The sequence below is a fragment of the Kogia breviceps genome, chromosome 7 (assembly GCF_026419965.1).
Source record: "Kogia breviceps isolate mKogBre1 chromosome 7, mKogBre1 haplotype 1, whole genome shotgun sequence".
NCBI lineage: Eukaryota > Metazoa > Chordata > Mammalia > Artiodactyla > Physeteridae > Kogia > Kogia breviceps.
In genome coordinates, this window is record NC_081316.1 from 52,204,491 (window position 1) to 52,224,842 (window position 20,352).

Here is a 20,352-nt window from a genome sequence, read left to right on the forward strand (position 1 = left end):
AAGAGTGGCAGCTGCTTATTTCTTTCTTTCTCTGTAACAAAATGTGACATATAATGTAGCAATGGAAAAAGAGCAGAGCCGAAACGAATTAATTCATAAAATGCACACTGTAAAACAATACCACAGAATATAATGTTGATTAGAATTTAATGAAACTTCAAGTATCTTGAAATATGTCATGTCATTTTGGTACCTTATTGAGAAAACCACAGAATGAATGTGGTGGTGGTTTTATCACAGATGTTGCTGCTACTCAAGTAGATAACTTGAGCCTCTAGAGAAACAAAATGATATTCTACATTGAAGCTCAGTGATAAAGGAGGGAATTGCCTTGTGGTAAGGAAGAGAATGACTATACAGATCCCTGTCAGTAACAATGAAAATTCCCTGGGTAGACTTTTATTCTAGATTCTTTGTAAAAAATGATTTAAATACCACCTGGTCTGAAATTTCGCCTTCAGATCAAACCTAGCTAAGTAATTATTTTGTGTTCTGAGGTCAGACTGAAGGTAACCACAATCACTGTTACTGCTTCTCCAGAATCTTCTTCAGGCCTTATCCAGATTTCTTTTCCTACTCCTTGCTCTCAGTTTTACTAGCTCCTATTCTCAACTAAATTGAATCCAGTTTTCAAATGTCATTGTTAATGTATTTTAAATCTTGTATTTCTGGTTATGTACCAAGTGGAGGATATAAACCCTAGTATTTGCCCTCTAATCCCACAGATCTCCTCTATGTCAATAAATATGCTGCTCCCCATCCCTTGCCTGACTTTTCTCCTCTAGGCATCAGAAATTAGATAATCCAGCGAATGTTGACTGACAACTAAAGAAGAGTTAGAAAATGAAAATTGCTCTGTAACTGAATTTCTTAACTATTAGTAATCTCTGAGAGTTGATGATGTTACTTCAACAAGAATTGTAAATTTTTATTTGTTCTAGATGAAAATTATCCCAAATCATTTGACCAATGTTTATAATACGATGAGTTTTGCTTTCCTCTTAATTTTTAAATGTATTCATAAACAGTCTGAATCCTACACTGCAGGCCTTATAGGAATTGTAAGATATTTTAATTAAAAAGTACCATACAGGTCAGTGGGTCTCCTTTTAAATATCATCCCAGAGATGGAGAGGTTTAGGTGTCAGACCCAGGCAGGTTTCTGGGAGCTAGAATTGGACAAGTCTGTCTTAAAAGCATAGCCATCTTGAGAAAGTGAAAAGACAGTGTTTAGGGATGAGGCTGGAAATATAATTCAAGTAGTCAAACTGAGATACATATTTGAAAATACTGAGCAGATACATACAAACTAAACATAAGGGAACTAAAGAGACTGGGGATACCAGGACAGAGTGATTGAGTTTGGATGAGAGAATGAAAGTTGGAATCTGGTGAAACATCCTTAAATACTGTGGCAGAATCACAGGAACTTTTTACAGAGCATGTTCGGCCTCGTTTCTGAATGGGGAGTTGTTCTGAGCCCTGAGCCAAGAATGACTATAGACTCAATACTTAAATTCTCTTTATAGAATTCAAGTCAAATTAGCCATCCAACCTCTATGTGAAGAATTTTAGAGTCAACCACTTATTATTTTCCAAGAATGTCCATTTTGGTTTTGGAAAGCTCTGAATATTGGACAGTTTTTTCCTTTTATTACACCAATATAGGTCCTCTATAAATTCCACCCACTGGCGCTAGTCTTTTATGCTCTACATAGTGATAATACAAATGGAATAGCAATTGGACTATTTTTAGAAATTCAACTGGACCTAAAATTTCAAGTAGCAAGATTATCTAGACATTCTAATTTAAGGTCTTAATAGCCAGGAAAAATAGAAATAAGTTATTTTACTAGAACTGCAGACAGGCTGATATTCACATAATTGTTCTCTACCATGAAATGTTTCATAGCATTTTAAACATTCTCTAATAAAGTTCTTCTTAGAAGATAAAAAAAAAAGCTCTATAATAAGATTATTATCATCTTCATCAACATAATTAATGAGCATATCTTGAGATAGGTACTTCGCCAGATTCTTTTCAGGCGAAGGGCCCTTGATTTCAGTGGCCTTAAAATGTACAGTCAGAACTATGGCAGGAAAGAGTTGAAGATTGTTTTCTACTTGAAGTCCATAACATATTTTGGAGCAGGAATGTAAAATATAAGGGAAACATTATGCTTTCTTAGGAAAATTAAAATGTATTTCTCGAGCTCAAAGGAGTCAATTAGTGTAAATTTGTTACTATTTTATTAAAATCAAAGAAAGGGGATAATAAAAGAAACATGTCATTAAGCAATCAGGAGGAAAATAATCACAACTGTTCTCATACTTTATAAGAGCACTTTCATTCAGATATGACTAGCAGACTAGCACCTCCATTACCAAATGGCATCCTTTCCTTGGAAATATGGGCTTGAGGAAAACTATTAAGGGAATGATCAAAATACAGCAAAGCAAGCACAGGTGGCTTCTACCTGAGTTGGAGGAGGGGTATATTTTGTATTAAGATAACAATTCTATAATGATCTTCATAGACACACGCCAAGGATTTCTGCTGAGACAACCCCTAGGGACTTTAATATCATTTAATTTAGAGTGAGGTCAGGTTTTTTTGCCCAACTCTATTGCTTAAGCCTTTTATAAATGGCTCTGATACAACAAGCTGTGGTAGTCTTCCTTGTCCATAAGGAGTGGCTGCTTTTCTTCAGGAAGCTGCTTTCTCTTTCGATGACAAAACAGGCTAGTGAGTCCTCCCAGCAGAGCAGTGAGGACAGACCCTACCACAGCTGCCCCAATGAGCCATGGCCAGATCTGACTTGCTTGTTCTAAGTAGGGTTTAATGTAATCTTGAAAACTGTCTGGTCCTGAAATAGAAAGACATCCCAATGTTTTTACTATCGTCATCATCATCATCATCATTATCATCATCATCCTTGCATAGTACTTTGGAGTCAGATGCTTGGATTTGAATGCCAGCTCTGCTACTTACTAGCTATAAGATCTTGGGAAAGTTACGCCTAATACTCCTAAGCTTCAGGTTCTTCATTAGGAAAATAGGAAAACAAGACCACCTTGTTGGGATATTTTAAATTTCATAGATATTATCTGATCTGTAAATTGTACAGTGCCTGCCCCCAAGTCAGCTACTGTTACTCTTTTAGTTATTTATTCTGTTATTTGACTCCATATTTCTAAATAATAGGCAAATATTACTGCTTCTTAATTTGTCAAGTTTATCTCTGGAGTTCCTCAGGTATAAACAATGATTTGAGCTCTTACAGTTTCCCTTTTCATTCCTCCATATTTTCAGCATATTAATACCATGATCTGGGGTCAAATCCACATCTAGGATTTTCATTATTTTTAGTATTTAAATATTATTCACAATTGAACCAAATATTATTCTATGATTACATTTCCTTTCTTACATTATTTTCCACTTGGAGTTAATAATTTATTACATCTATTTGCTTGATTTTAAAGTTCCCATCACTATTTACAAGACACTCTAAGATACTCTATATCCATTTTGTGATACAAAAGAAAGAAGAGAGTGCATCTTGGGCTTACCTCGTAGCAAATTATGGTTATGTGACTTAAGTCTTGAGCAAAAGTAATACATGTAACTTCGGGGCAGTTCCCTTAAAAAGAAAAGGTATGCCTTGTCTTTTTCCCTTTTCCCCTTTCAACTAATGCAGATAGTATGTTGGTGAGCCACCATAGATCATGTGATCAAGGGTAAACCCTAGGTCTTATAGAACTACAAGAAACAAGCAGCTCTGGCCCCTGAAATTATGGAGCTTGTGTTTGACAACATACCAAGACTGCCATTTGAGCAATAAATAAACTAACTTATTTAGGCCATGGATATTTGAGCCTATATCTGCTCCCCATCCTTACCTTCCCCTCGTTGCTGATGAGGGAACTACAACATTTTTTTATGACTTATTTTCTTGGCTACTGTTGATTAGTTCATAGTGAACCACTGACTCAAGTTGGACCAGTCAGAATCATTACTCAGAATTCACTGTGCTGGAATTAAGAGTCAGATGACTCAGGTGCTGATAGCAGTCTTAGAGCTAGAGATGGGGTAGGGAGGGGGAAAGAGATAGAGGGGAAGAATGAATCCTTAGGGAGCTTAATTTCCTGGTTCCTACTGTCCCTCAGTCTCAGCCTTTTGCACTTCAAAAAGTCCTAATTATTTTTAAAGTTAATTAGATTCCTACAACAATAAAAGATAAAGTACCTTAGGATATTCTGAAATTACAGTTATATGTAAGCTTCATATATCATAAAAATTAGATCAACAATATAAAAAGAAAATTAATATTTATTTAATAAAATATCTTGGAAAGAATGGGTAGCAACATGAAGTGAAATGTAAAGTGGGAGTCTCATTGATCACCATAAACTCAAGCACTCAAAACAGTTAAAGCAGGAGAATTTGTCAAAAATTAATTTTATATTAAATTCCAATCTTCATTCAAAGAAGAATGGTGCTTCCTTGGCTTAACTGGGGCTACAGGGCTCAATCCCCATTTCTCCTGTTACTTTCTCCTTTTTTTGTCCTTAGTACTGTCCTTTTGTCAGCCGTCACTAAGATACCTCTAAAATTCTTAGAATCCATTAAACATAATTTGAAACAATAGAGCAGATTTGTGTTTCTCTTCATCAAGAGGGGACAATAAGTTGCAAAGAACATTATAAAATAAATTATAATTAAAATGATTTATAACTTTGGGTTAATATTAATTTAAATCTAAGAAATGAAAGCTAACAAAGCTAAAATAAAGAAATTAAAAATGTGAAAATTATTTTCATCAAACATAAAGGTTACCATTCTAACACATTTAAAAGTTATTTTGAAAATGAAATTACAAATGCTTAGTTTGCATTGCTATTAGTCACTTCAATATATAGTGCATTTTAAATGTCTCAAAAACTGCACATTACATAGAGGTTACATAATAAGTATGATTTCTTTATTGCTTAAGGCTCAGCTCAAATTCTTTCACAATTTTAAAACACTATTTCTTTGTCTGTCCTTCTGTTCTCCAGCTTCTCTTATTATTTCTCTACTTCAGTTCATTTCAACTTGTCTTAAATTTTACTGTCACCAATGGACTGTCTTTGAAACACTCTGTATTTCTCAATGGCTTCAACCTAAAATTTAGACTTGTCTTCCTCAGTTATTTGCTTTCAAGCCTCAATAGTGTATCTTTAAATTATTTCTTAATATCAAAAGTTTTCTATTTTTTTTACCTACTTAAAATTCCATTTTTCTTGTTACCCATTCTCTTCAGAATAATCATATAGTCTTCTATTTGTTTGGTGCTCTGTCATTTCCAAAGTGCATTCATATGCCCATTTATCCACACAACAAACACATGAGGTAGTTAGAAATCATTATCCTAATTTAACCAATTCAAAATCTGTAACTTAGAAAGTTTACCTGTAATATTTAAACACTATAATGTATGTATAACCTTTGGAATGATGTCTTTCACATAAAAAGTAATTTATAACTGTTATCGATTCTTCTTACTCCATAGTAATTCCATCAATATTTCAACTGAACCAGCTTCCAGTAAGAGTTTTTCTCTCTCACACCTGCTTTGATCACTGATTCTGCTCAACTCTCTCTTCTGGATTCCCAGTCTCTTTCTTTCATTGCTCCTTTGTGACACTTGGCACAATTGTCTACATGTTGTAATTATTTATATGTATGTCTTACTTTTCAGGCTTCATCATGAACCCTTGAGAGCAAGCAGCATGTCTTATTTATCTTTCATTCTTCTATTCATTCATTTACCCATTCATACAGCAATGTTTACTGAGACACAATAAATGTCAGGTGGTGGTCCAGGAACTGCATGTGAAAGGCTGAGTAAGCAGAGCCCCTGGCCTGAAGGAAATAATACCTGGGAGAGGAGACTGACAAGTAAACAAATTATTTTAACAACAATGCCGTTCCAATGCAAGTATATAAAAGATACAATGGGATAATGGGGAAAAGACCTCCTATAACTGCCTGGGGAGTCAGAGGAGGCATCCCAGGAGACTATCACTGAGTAGAAGAATAAATTAGGACTTGAGTGTGGGATGCTGATGGTAAGCCATCCCAGGCAGAAGGAACAATATGCACCTGTGTATACACATATGGAAGCACTAGTGAACAAGTCCTCATCAAACCCCATGTGCAGAATGAGACCCTCCAGTTCCTGTGAACATGCATCCTCCTCTCATTTTTAAAATCAAATGTCCAAGTCTTTCAGAATATATTGGAAGAAGGAAGCTCTTAAAGTAACACCGGACAGAAAGCAGGATTACATTTGCCAACAGCATCAAGGACTCAACACTTCATTGCCAAAGGTTTTTGGTCTCACCTTTCAATCAGTTATGCATGCAACAAAATCACCTGCTACTCAATTTTGAAAAACATCACTAAATTCAATTATAAGAGAAAATGTTTGACTAAAGAAAGAAGACATCAGCTGCCTTTTACGGAAAATAATTAAGTAATTATAAACGTGAGTGCCTAAATGATGAATAATTAACTGCCTGAACTAAATTATATCAAGAAATTTAAAAGAATTTTTTTAGTAAGATTAAAGTTTAGCTTCTCTATTCTGGTATTGTGTCTCAGTATTATTGTGCCTTAGTAAACATTGCTGTATGAATGAATAAATGAATGAATAGAAGAATGAAAGAAAATTTTAAACTCCTTGAAAGTACAACAGAAGGAGCAATAGAATGATTCATAAAATAGAAAATAAGCAATTGCTGTTGCTTATTTTAAAACAAAACTTCTCTAAAATTAGTGGCGTAAGCTCACAGCTATATGAAAAGGACTCTAAATAGATAAAACATTTTGAATCAATTTTATTTTTAAAAATTTAACTATAAATAAATAATAAGTACCTTTAATCCCCTAATGTGACTCTTTGAGCCTTCTTTCCCTTTTCTCCTCCAGTGGTTTTTGTTGCCTTTTCAGTAAAAAGTACCCATTTGGGACACTAGGGAAGGGACAATGAGGTGGAACATATGTGTACAAGGCAAGTATAAAGATAACCCTCTCTTCTGTGGAGTCATGGAGAGAGAATTCATTTGGGATTCTATGTATGCCACTTACAAGCTTTGTGACTTAGAATTTGTCACTTTACCTTTCTGTTCTCAATCTACTTACCTATAAAACAGAATAAAATCACTACTACGCAAGATTGTAAAGATTGGCAAAGATAACAATTTATATGCTGATGTCTCTCACATTAGTATCTGCAGGCAGAATCTTTTCTGAGGCTCAAGGCTATCCAGCTGCCTCAGAGATATATTTACCCTTGATGTGCCATTCACACCATTTCACTGTGTAACAGATACCACCATGAGATTCACCCCATGTCTGGCCCTGCTCCTATTGAATGAATTCAATCACCATTCATCATTTGCACAGGCCAGAAAGCTTAAGGGCAACTTTAATATATCCTTCTTTCTCACCTATTATATGTAATCATTTCCCAAGTTCCATAAATTTTGTTTTCAAAATAATATCAAATGTTTTTGTCCTTTCTGCCTTGCCTCTTACCACCACTGCAATTCCAACTTCCTTTGCCTCTCCCCTGGATACTCGTAACAGCATTTTCACTGGCCTCCCCGAATGTGCTTTTCAACTTACACAAAACTTGCACCTTTTTGGATTTTATATGAATATAATCATCAGTATATATTCTATGATTTCTGGTTTCTTTGGCTCAACATTATGTCTTTAACATAGAGGACAGACTTGTGTTTGCCAAGGGGGAAGCGGGGGAGGTGGGGGAGGGATGGATTGGGAGTTTGGGATAAGCAGACGCAAACTATTAGATATAGAATGGATAAAACACAAGGTCCTGCTGTATAGCACAGGGAACTCTATTCAATATCCTGTGATAAACAATAATGGAAAAGAATATGAAAAAGAATGTATATATGTATAACTGAATCACTTTGCTGTACAGCAGAAATAAACACAACATTGTAAATCAACTATACTTCAATAAAATAAAATTGAAAAAAAAGAACTTCCTACAAGCTGCAGCAACCGTACTCTTATGAAAACTCAAATTTGATCCTGATTTGTTTAAAATTCATTAATCGCTCTGTTATCCTAGCAATATGGCCTAAATTCATAATCAAGACCTGCTTTTCAAATAATTAATTCTTCCTGTTACTGATACTCTCTGAAATGTCACTTCATTGACCCCTAGAGATATGCACATCTCTAAACAAATGATTCATTAGGTAAGTAGTGGTTTAAGGTCTTTCTCTTTCATTAGGATGTAAGCACTGTGAAGAAGGAGACTACATTGTTTACCACTGTATCCATAGTATTTAAAAGAATGCCTTGAACAAGGTAGTTACTAAACATATGTATGCAGAAAGAATAAATAAATTAATAAAATCACCTAGAAAATATCTAGTGCAATAGAACGCTTGAAATACATTAAAAATATCTAAAAATGCAAATCAAAACTACAACGAGGTACCACCTCACATCAGTCAGAATGACCATCTCCAAAAAATCTACAAACAATAAATGCTGGAGAGGGTGTGGAGAAAAGGGAACCCTCTTGCACTGTTGGTGGGAATGTAAACTGATACAGCCACTATGGAGAACAGTATGGAGGTTCCTTAAAAAACTACAAATAGAACTACCATATGACCCAGCAATCCCACCACTGGGCATACACCCTGAGAAAACCATAATTCAAAAAGACACATGCACCCCAGTGTTCATTGCAGCACTATTTACAATAGCCCAGACATCTGTCCATTGACAGATGAATGGATAAAGAAGATGTGGCACATATATATAATGGAATATTTCTCAGCCATAAAGAGAAACGAAATTGAGTTATTTGTAGTGAGGTGGATGGACCTAGAGACTGTCATACAGAGTGAAGTAAGTCAGAAAGAGAAAAATAAATACTGTATGCTAACACATATATATGGAATCTTAAAAAAAAAAAAGGTTCTGAAGAACCTAGGGGCAGGACAAGAATAAAGACGCAGTTGTAGAGAGTGGACTTGAGGACACGGGGAGAGGGAAGGGTAGGCTGGGATGAAGTGAGAGAGTGGCATGGACTTATATATATACACTACCAAACATAAAATAGATAGCTGGTGGGTAGCAGCCGCATAGCATAGGGAGATCAACTCCATGCTTTGTGAACATCCAGTGGGGTGGGATAGGGAGGGTGGGAGGGAGACGCAAGAGGGAGGAGATATGGGGATATATGTATATGTATATCTGATTCACTTTCTTATAAAGCAGAAACTAACACACCACTGTAAAGCAATTATACTCCAATAAAGATGTTAAAAAAATTTTTTTAAATCTAAAAATGACCTGAGTATTAAGAAGTGTGACATTTTGCTAGCAAGCTTTACTTATATGTATTGGTTAAGAGACACCATCCTTCATGATAAATATCACTTGCATTCAAGTTAATTCATTGGTTTAGCCCCATACCAGATACCATTTGGAGAAGACTGGAGAAGCTTGCAAGGTATCAGTTCTGATTTTGTAGGGCTCACAGCCAAGGTAGAGGGGGGAAAGATTCATATGTAGAAAAATTACCATGTAACTCTAATAAAGGAGTGATTAAACATGACTATGTATATGTGTACAATGATTTCATATCTGAGAGTGTGACAAATGGATATGGATCAGAATTTAGCCCAAGAGAATAGTGTAATAACAGCATGAGCCTGTGAAAGAGTTTGTTATGTTCTGAAAATGGAAATTATAAAATCCTGGTGGTGAATCTTTGAAAAACCATTACCAATATTCTCCTTTCTTTATGTACTGTGGGTGTTTTTAGGAGGGAAAAACACTCTACTTGAGACTGCCCCTCTTTTTGACTCACTGGGAGCCCCTCCCCTTACCATACCTCCACCCTCTGCAAAATCCTCTGTTCTTAGTGATCTCCAGGTTTTCAAAGAACTCATCTCCTCTACCAGCCATTTTAGTATTCCTTTCACGGGCTATGGTCTTCAGATAAAGCAAAACAGGTATCGAACCCAAATCTGTCCAACTAATGGTTCCCCAAAGGGCAGGAAAAGGTTGATAAAATACAGTTTCTCCTGTTGGCCTTAAAATGTGGTTCTGCTATGCTACATATTAGCTAGATGGCCCAGGACAAGTTATTTATATTCTTTAAGCCTCTGTTTTCTCATCTATGATCAGGAAAAAGAAATAATAGTGCCTACTTCACAGGGTAATTATGAAAATTAAAGAAAATAATGCACACAGCATACCCAGAAGAGTTCCTGGCACATGAAAATATCCATAATATATTAGCTATTATGAAATAAGTCAATTTATCTCCTCAGTGTAATTTTTCATTGCTCATACTACTCAAATAGGAGAATTTAGCATCTCAGAAATACATAGTACACTTTACACCTCTATTTTTGTTATTCTATTAGTTTAGAATATTCCCTGCCCTTTTCTATCTGCTATCTGCCTGCTCATCCTTCAAGGCCTTGTCTTGTCTTTTTAGGTTGAACTACTCTTAAGTCATTACTTTCTCCTATGTGCTCTTATAAGATTCGGTTTATGACTCCTTTATTGCACTTAACACAGTCTGATGTTTCACTCTTTTTTGCACATCTGTCTGACTTCCATACTGAATTTAATGCTCCTTGAGGTCTGGAGATATGTCAATCATTTATGTGTCACTAAAGTTTAACAAGAGGTAGGAAATTGGTAAATGTCATTCATTTGTTCATTTTATTTTACTAATATGTTTATGTTTCCATGAATTATCAATGAATATAATGAAACATAAGTGCTTGTCAAATACCTCATATCCACAAACTCTGTGTCGTTTAACCATTTTTTAGCTGTTGACCATCTTGTGTTGCAGTGGAGAGGACCCTGTAGTGTTGAAATCTGGCTTTCCACATACTGGTGTTTGCTATTGGGAAAGTCATTTAAATTATTTTAGCATCAGTGTACTTACCTCATTCTAGGGATAATAATACTTCCCCTAATATATGGTTGATTAATAATGCATGTATGGTATGTAGCAGGCTCACAGGTAGGAGGAGACATTACTACCTGTTCCTTATTTATCAAAAAGATACTGACATACTACTACTAAGAAAGATTATTTAAAGTCTAGATCTAATTATAATCATAGACTTAATCATAGTCAGAGCAATTATTATTATAATAGCTATTATCATTATTATTATTAACTGTGTTTAACATCAAAATGTTCACAAATTTTCTTGGTAACCCTAGCAGGAAGTTCCCAAAGATGATTTCAAAACTGCTAGATGTTTAACTTGTGCTGACTGCCCTAGGCTCTTAATGCATTTAATTATCAAATATCTCTTTGAGGTATTCTATTCCCAATATTTTAGGTTAAGAAACTGAGATTCAGAGAACTGAAGTCAAATTTCCCTAGGTCACACAAAAGTCAGTTTATAGTGTCAAGTCTCACACCCATTTTTTTTTCTGATTTTAATTTTAGTGCTCTTCCCATGGTTGCCATATGCAAAATGCTCTATATTAAGCAGAAAGGACAGATATTTACAGATTCTTGCAACTTGGTCCATGTAATAATAAATCAGTGATGAGTTATGGATCATAATGCATTTTCCCAATTTAAATAATTTGGGGATAACAATGTAAAAACATAAGGTTTTGCACTCTCTCAAAAGAAATTGGTCACACCAGACTCAGCAATTCACATGAAAGAAACTGAGCTTTACCTGAATCTTGTAGGTAGCTATAGTCATAACCCAGATCTCTGGATGAAATAAAGAAATCACCATTTCTGTAGAGAGGTATAAAAGGAACCATGTAGGATTCCCGGTTGTGCCCAATGGGTGCATTGGCTTCTGGATAAACTTCTTGAAGAGGATGGTGCCTTCGAAGCCACTGTTCAAAAATACTGCAGAGGAAAGGATTATTCAATGTCAGAAACGTATGTTAGTAAAAGAAATATTTGGAATTCTTAAAGTAAAATAACAAGGCATATCTTAAAACCTAAGGCCGTGAAAAGATGCCAAATATAGTTTTCACGCTTTGAAAATATTTTGTAAGTCACCAGTTCATGCTGTCAGGCCCTGATGAAACTCATCCATTTGAGAGAAATATTAGAGGATAACTTTGAAAGAGAAATTTCTTAGAAGATAAATGAAACTTACATGACAAGTTTAGATCCTTCAGAATGCTGCAGAGCAACTGTAATTATTGGTTGAGTGACAACTGAGACATAGTTGTAAATTAAATATGTATCTTATCTCAAAGAAAGCTCACCTAAAGAAAGAACATGCAAAACTAAATTGGAATCAGTACTAGAATTTGGCCATTTTTTGGTCATGGTAGGGGACTTTCAATTATTTCAACCTCCTTGTTATGTTTGGTGCAGTGTATGCTTAATGAATCTTGTTGGGAGAAAGAGCTCACCTAAAAATACTTACTTGGAAACTTGTGGTTTCCAAACGTCCCTGGAAGCTAGAGTATGACCACATGATCAATACTCAGCCAATCAGACATACCCATCCAAGACTCTGAAACAGGAGACACTGACACAAAGAAGTAAGGACAATGGAAAACCAACATCCTGTTTTTAAAGGCAGCGAGGCCAGAGGTATTAGTAAAGGTGTCCAGGGGTACCCTGTGTTCTAGAGCAGTGGTCCCCAAACTTTTTGGTACCAGGGATCGGTTTCGTGAACGACAATTTTTCCATGGATGGGGTGGGGGGAAGAGGGCGAGGGGGGGGGATGGATGGTTCAAGCAGTAATGTGAGCCATGGGGAGCAATGCAGAGCCGCAGATGAAGCTTTGCTCGCTTGCCCGCCACTCACCTGCTGCTGTGTGGCCCAGTTCCAACTGGGGGTTGGGGACCCCTGTTCTAGAGCATGGTTTTGGCAGATGATTGACTGCTTCCCTCCTCCCTTGTTCCCATCTGTTTCTCAACCTGCTTCTCCATGATGTCCTTACCTATCCAATATCCTTCCAGCAAATTTGTTTCCTGTTGAGTCAGCCAGAGTGAGTTTCTGCTGCATGCAATTAAAAACTCTAACTGGAACAAAAGCTAAAAAACTATGGTATCAAAAAGGTCTAGTAAGAATGGAAGCAAAACCAAGCTACAGCAGAATTTATAGTGGATCATTAAAGGTGTGATAAAGAGAATGGCTTTGTGTTATCAGACTGTATAACATAGAGGGAAGAACACTATATTTGGAGTCAGAGAACTCTCCTTGAGTCCTAGATCTGTGGTTTAAGAGCTGTATAAGTTGTATAAGCTCATAAGCAAATCACTGAACCACTTGAAGACTTAGCCTTCTCATCCTTAAAATGAAAGTAATAATATCTGTCCTATCTGTTTCTGAATTATCCAATGTGATAATTTTTATGAAAGTGCTAGATATATAAGCTACTGTTGTTTAGCTCTAGAATTTAAGCTCAGAGATAAAAGGTTAGTGCATGGTTGAGAGGATGGGTCTAAAAAAGAAAGTGATAATACTTCAAGCAAACAAATAATTTTTTTTAGAAAACATTTTGAAGTACAATAAAGAAGAGAACAAGGAAGCCAGATGGCAGCAGTGGTGATCAATTTTTCTGTGATGAAAAGCAATTCTATTTGCTTAGAGAATCTGGACTTCAAATACTAGTTGTGCTCAAAGTTGTTTTTAATTGTGAATTAACTGAGAGATCAGCAGGCTGCTGATAAACACTGCAAATCTGGTCCATGAATATCAAATGGTCCCTAAATAACTCAATTATTAAATATGTTTACTGAGTACTTACTATATGTTAAGTTTTGGAGCAGCTTGAACCTGTGCAAAAATCTGAATTCTGTGGATTGTGATAATGGAAACTTGTAAAAGGTCTTAACCTGTTTAATTTTCCTTTTATTCATCTGCAAAATGAGAGTAGTATTTATGTCTTGAAGGTATTGTAAGGATTAATTAAGCAACCTACATGTCCTTTGACAGATGAATAGATAAAGAAGATATTGTATGTATATACAGTGGAATATTATTTAGCCATAAAAGGAACAAAATAATGCCATTTGCAGCAACATGGATGGACCTACAGATTATCATATTAAGTGAAGTAAGTCAGACAACAAATATATGATATCACTTACATGTGGAACCTTAAATACAACACAAATGAACTTATTTATAAAACAGAAATAAGGGCTTCCCTGGTGGCACAGTGGTTGAGAGTTCACCTGCCGATGCAGGGGACACGGGTTTGTGCCCCAGTCCGGGAAAATCCCACATGCTGCAGAGCGGCTAGGCCCGCGAGCCATGGCCTCTGAGCATGCGCTTCCGGGGCCTGTGCTCCGCAACGGGAGAGGCCACAACAGTGAGAGAGACCCGTGTACCGCCAAAAGAAACCAAAACAAAACAAAACAGAAATAGACTCAGAGACAGAAAAAAACTTGTGTTTACCAAAGGGAAAGGGAGGGGAGGGATAAAATGGGAATTGGGGATTAACAGATATACACTACTATATATAAAAGAGATAAACAACAAGCACCTACTGTATATAGCACAGGGGACTATATTCAATGTCTTATAATAACCTATAATAGAAAAAAATCTGAAAAAGAATATGTATATATGTATGTATATACGTATATACGTATAAGTGAATCACTTTACACTGGAAAAATTGTAAGTAAAAAAATTAAAAACTGATTAATTGAAATAACATAAGTAAGATATATGGTTAAGTGTTGGACAGATGGTAAACAGAAGCCATCCTCATCCCCATAGTGTTTCTTCATCTTCTTCCTTCTACTCATGATTCATGTTATACTGGAAGAACTCTACAATTGGTGAGAGACATGAGACATGCATAGAAATGCCGAAGCCATGTATATTTGAGCTTGTTCTTTAAAAATGGTTATTATTCTTTAAGCAGAAATGGGGAAACAGAGGATTCAAGAAGATTGTTTTTCCTGTGTGTACCTCCATTTCCTCAGCTGAAGAAATTAAGAACTGGCTTAAGTCTATTCAAGTCCTATAATTTTATGAATTATTCTTTTTATTTTAACATCTACAGTTTTCTTCTTTTTATGAAAGCATTACTTGTTCATTACATACAATTCAGAAAATATAAACAAGCAAAAAGGAGAAAAGACAAAAAATCATATGTACTTGCTCCACATTTTTGTTGCAGTTTTAAAAATATACAAGTATAACATTAAATACATATTTTAATAAAAGAGAATTTTATTATAGACAATATTTTATGACATTTTATTTGTACTAAACAATGTTTAAATGATATTTAAACATGTTTAAACACTGTTCACCAGTTTTCAAGTGGTAAACCTATTTTTTAATGAGAAGGAGACCCTCTGATAATTAATCTCTTCCCCATCCCTATTAAACTTTGACTGACTTAGAAACAGCCCAATATACAATAAGCTACTAGATAAGAGTTTGATGCAAACATTGTGCATTTTGTTAATTGAGAAAAATTACCCCTATAGTTCAATTTATAAATCATCTTATTTCTGCCAAGAAGTAAAAATTCTTTACCTAGGTAGGACAAGGACATCAATTCTCAGCACCAAAAGATGTAATGGATGAAACCATTAAGGTGCTTACCCACCTTACCAACCTTTTAAAATGAAGGTATTAATCTTGCTTAAATTCTTCATCAGTGGGTCTCATCTTCAGTTAATTTCATCAAACCATGTCTAGAATGGCTCACGTCAGAATACTAATGTTTAACTTGGATAATCACACTGACATTTTGGGAAGAAAATTATCTTCTTACGAAAGATTCATTTAAACTGTATTTAGATGTTTTTCTAGAAGTCTGAGCAACAGTGAAATGCACAACAGAGGATTTAGGAAAAAGTTAAGATGATCACAGATGGAAACAAGAAGGGATGTGTTTTATGTATGAAAGTAACATGGACGTCTGGTCACACCCATCCTTACAACAAGACAAAGCTGGACAAGTAGAAAATCAACAACTTTTCTTGGACCCATGAGAGAACTGGGCAAACTGCTTCCCTCCAAACTGTAGAGATAAATGCAACCAGAGGAACTCAACTGAAATTTGCTAACCAAGAGGAGAAACAGCTGGATCCATAAACTTAAACACTTTGATGAATGGCTGGAGGTTGAGTACGGACAACTTGTGATGTGAGAAACTCCTGGGAGCCATAGTCTTTGGGGGATATTCCCACACATTTGGGGGTTTTACCTCCAAGAACTCTGCCAGAGTTTCACAATGAAGACCCGAGAAAGGTCCTCTCCTGGCTCTGTAGGGGGAGGGAGAGAGTGACCATTGTGAAATATGCCCAGAGCCTTCTCCACACCAAAGCCCTTTAATCCAGAGGAAATAACTACCAGAGACTTATCCCGGTAGGAGGAAGGGAATTCCTCTCAGTCCAGTCCCTTTCAGCCTTCCTGTCTCACCTAAGGGGAAATAAAACATAGGTCATGGGTTAGGGCTTCAAGGAAATAGATTGGGAATGCTACAACTGGAAAAAGGAGTAGAGGACAGAGAGGGAAAAGAAACCAAAAAGGTTTACCATTGGAGAAACACTCATGAAGGTCACAGCCCCAAGACACTGGCCAACTAAAAGACTGAAATTTAATCAGAATATTGTAGAACACTTTCTTCCCCTATACTTTACCATGATACCAACAGAGCTCTAGTATAATTAGGTAGACACACTGAGTACATAAAACATCAATACACAACTCCCTACTCCTTTTGTGTGGGCTGTGCATAGTAACTTTCCTCCAAAGAGCACAATATGGAAGGGTGGTAGAATCACTTAGGAGTTTGAGAAACCTGAGAAATATGACAACTGCCAAGTGATCAAGGTTAACATCAACAATGGTAAGCCATGTTGATCGCATGTTGCCTTGATATTATGTGAGGAGAATAGTGCTTTACCTCTCTTGTCTTCCTCCCAAAAACATGTAATTTCAGTCTGCAAGAGAAAAACATCAGACAAATTCGAATAGAGGGGAATTCTATTAAATACCTGAGCAGTACTCCTCAAAACTGTCAAGGTCATCAAAAACAAGAAAAGTTTGAAAAATTGCCACAGCCAAGAAGGAGCCTAAGGAGACATGATAGCTAAATGTAATATGACATCCTGGATGGGATCTTGAAACACAAAAAGATATTAGATAGCTATGAAGTAATCTTAAAGTATAGATTGTGGTTAATAATAATGTATCAATATTGTTTCATTAATTGTGACAAACCTTCCATACTGAAGTAAATTGTTAAGAATAGGGGAAACTGGATGTGCAGTATATGCAAATGCTACAACATTTATGTAAATAAAAAATTATTCTTAAAGTTTCTTTTTAAAAACAGAACAACTAACAAAGAAGCCTAATGTAGTTGGATATTAGGGAACTGATTTGGTTTAGTACATTCACTGCTACAGTAAAAAATGCACAAATACTATAGAATTCTTTTTCATTCATTTTTTCAACCATTTCATAAATAGTTAAATACACATATTATGAGCACCTATAATAAACTGGCTCTCTGCCAGGTATTGATGAATTTCTCTGTCCTTGTGGTACTTAGATCTATTGATGGAGATAGATACTAACCAGTAATTTCAGAAATGCATCTGTAATTACAGACTGGCAAATACTATAGAAGGACGCAACATGGTAATACAATTTAGTGAGAAGGCCTCAGTGATTCTGCAGCCTTTGGGAAAGTCTTTGATGGTGTTGAAGGAGTATTTAGAGAAGTGGTATAAGAGTGTTTCTGAAAAAATAATAGAATTTACAAGGGCCTTGATGAGAGGTCAGATTCTCTCATCTGTTTCACTACTCTCATAGCTTCACTTATTATCTACAGGCTGATGGCTCCTCAACTTATAGTTACAGAGTAAATCTTGCTCTGAAATCTCAGTCCAAATACCCAGCTGCCTAAGTGGCATCCCCATTGAAATGCCTTAAAAACATCTTCAAGCACAGCACACAGTATCTTCAAAAATCATGATATTAACATCCCTTCCTCATGCTACACTTCTCCACTGATCTATGTCTTTGGAATAAAAATATCTGTCCAGCCAGAAAATGTAAAAAAATGACTGATATATCTATGGAGAGAACAGTTTGAGACCAAGCTAGAGAGGAAATGGGGGCCAAATCAAGGAGGGCAGTTGAGAACATGTGAGAAATATTTTAAATTTTTCCTAAGAGCAATAGGAAGTCACTGTTTATATCTGTGATTGCAAGAGATAACATGAACAGATAACTTTTTTAAAGAGTACGCACATTGCACTATGGAGAAGGGACTGAAGGACAGTCAGAATTGATGTGCAGGGAACAAGGGATGAAGAAATCAGCGAGAAAATTATATCCAGGTAAAAGATGATGTGTGGCTATCCAAGTAGTACAGCTCAGTGGTGAGATGTCACAGAAGACCCCACATTTTCTGGTTAAAGTGGAATAATAAAAATACTAATAATAATAACAGAAAAAAGGAAACAGTGAACAAAGTTGGTAAGGCGCTTAAGGTAGATGAGAACCTAGAAATTCTGGCTGATGTACCTGGCCTTCTTCCTCTGACACTGCAGTTGTCCCTGCCTGTGATTCTGTTTTCTCCTTCTTTATTCTCCCTGAGTGGGTCCTGAACACTTCTGTTACTTTCTGACTAAGCCTTGTATCTGAGGGCAGCGTTTGTCAACAGGGCTGGAAAGGTACAGAGAAACAGATGCTAGAATATCAATTAAACACTCCACTTACTTCAGAAATTATCTCACATCATCCTCTTTTCTTTCACTGTGGGAGGAACAAATCCAAACTGAGGCAGAGACATTGTTTTCAGAGCAGGCACAAGTACATTGGAGAATATCAGTGCTACCAACTAGCTGAGAAACCACATCTTTTTTATCTTCCTTTTCTCTGTGCATAGCACATAGTTGCAATATTTACATGATAATTGGTGCTGCTCTTTTGAGTTAATAATCTAACCCAGGAGAAAGTGTTCATAATAAAGCAATTTCTGTAACACAACCTCTTGATATATCTTGCTTATTGATTTAAGCCTCAGCAAATCAAGGAGGTAACTATTTTATTGATCCCATTTTACAGAAGAGAATATTGAGTCAAAGAGCTGAAAGTTTGCCAATGCTCACTCAACTAGAATGTAGTAGAAAATCTGGCATTTCATGTCAGATTTCTGTGAGTTTTACCATTATACTCAGCTTGCAGAGCTAGGGCCAGAGCCCAGGTGTTCTATTCCAAGTTAAATACTCTTCCACCAATAAGCAAAACGTTAGCAATTAGTACTTAAAGCAGAAAGATGGACAAAGCATTAATGTTTTTTTTCCAAGCATTTTAGAGCCATGCACATAAGTGGGAACTAGGCATCCTTTGTCATTTTACTTTACCTGAGAAATGAACATTTGATTATAAAATCTCTCAAGTGCAGAGAAGAGGTAAATGCAGCGCTGTGAAATAACATCGCTAGTCTAAAGACTTGTGATTTTTCTTTCTGGAACTGAAACCCTTTTTACTTCCCTCCAGAGGCCATGAGGACCCATAGACCAGCACAAGCTTAGTAGGTAACAAGTGGCAACAGAGAAGGGGACCAGAGAATGGCCTCTACATGGGATTCTGGGCCTAGGCCTTGACCTACGCATGAGGACCAGCTTAGAATTCCTCCTGAAGGAGGCCAGTGAGCACTCATGAAGTGACTCTGAAAGTTCTGAGTCTTATCTAGGCAGCTGACATTCACAGCAGGTGTGTGGGAGAGAGAGGAGCTGAGGGAAGAGGTACAGTACATGCTGTGAACATAGGACAGCCCTGCAGGATATGCAGACAAAATGGCAAAAACCACCTTCAAACTGTTATAAGCAAAGGTTTAATAACAAGTCCTAATTTTCGCCCTGGGATTTGAGGGCACAAAAAGAAGCCAGAAACATAAAACTTCTTGAGAAAGTTGGATAAATTTCTCTTATTGGTTTGTGAGGGGTGAGAGGATAATCTGTGTGATCCTCAGTTTATTCATCTGCAAAATGGGGATAATAACAAGCTTCAAAGTGCCATGAGATATAACTGAGATTAAGTGTACAATACACCCAGGACAGTGCCAACACACAGTAAGCACCCAACAGTGGTTAACTGTTGCTGTTATTCTTGTACACATCAGAAACCATCATTTCTGCAGTTTAATATGAGGAGCCCACTTTAATTCCCTTAGAGCAGAGGTTTTAGATTTCTACTCCTTGGGAATTTCAGTGTACCACAAGCAGGATGGAATTGTCTTAATAGGTCAATGAATCTTATTTCTCATTTTTAAAGAAATTATATAAACAGAGAGTGAATAAAT

The 20,352-nt window shown here is 36.2% G+C and overlaps 1 protein-coding gene across 1 annotated transcript in view; it reads right to left on the bottom strand.

The window, feature by feature from the left end:
• Positions 1-1,831: 1,831 nt before the first annotated feature.
• The window catches only part of TYR (tyrosinase), a 105,600-nt gene continuing 87,079 nt past the window's right edge, over positions 1,832-20,352 (bottom strand). The window contains exons 4-5 of the mRNA XM_059068979.2: positions 11,764-11,945; positions 1,832-2,867 (exon numbers count right to left, since the gene is read on the bottom strand). Coding sequence (XP_058924962.1) covers positions 2,641-2,867; positions 11,764-11,945 — 409 coding nt within the window. The 3' untranslated portion in view covers positions 1,832-2,640. The remainder of the gene's footprint in view (positions 2,868-11,763; positions 11,946-20,352) is intronic.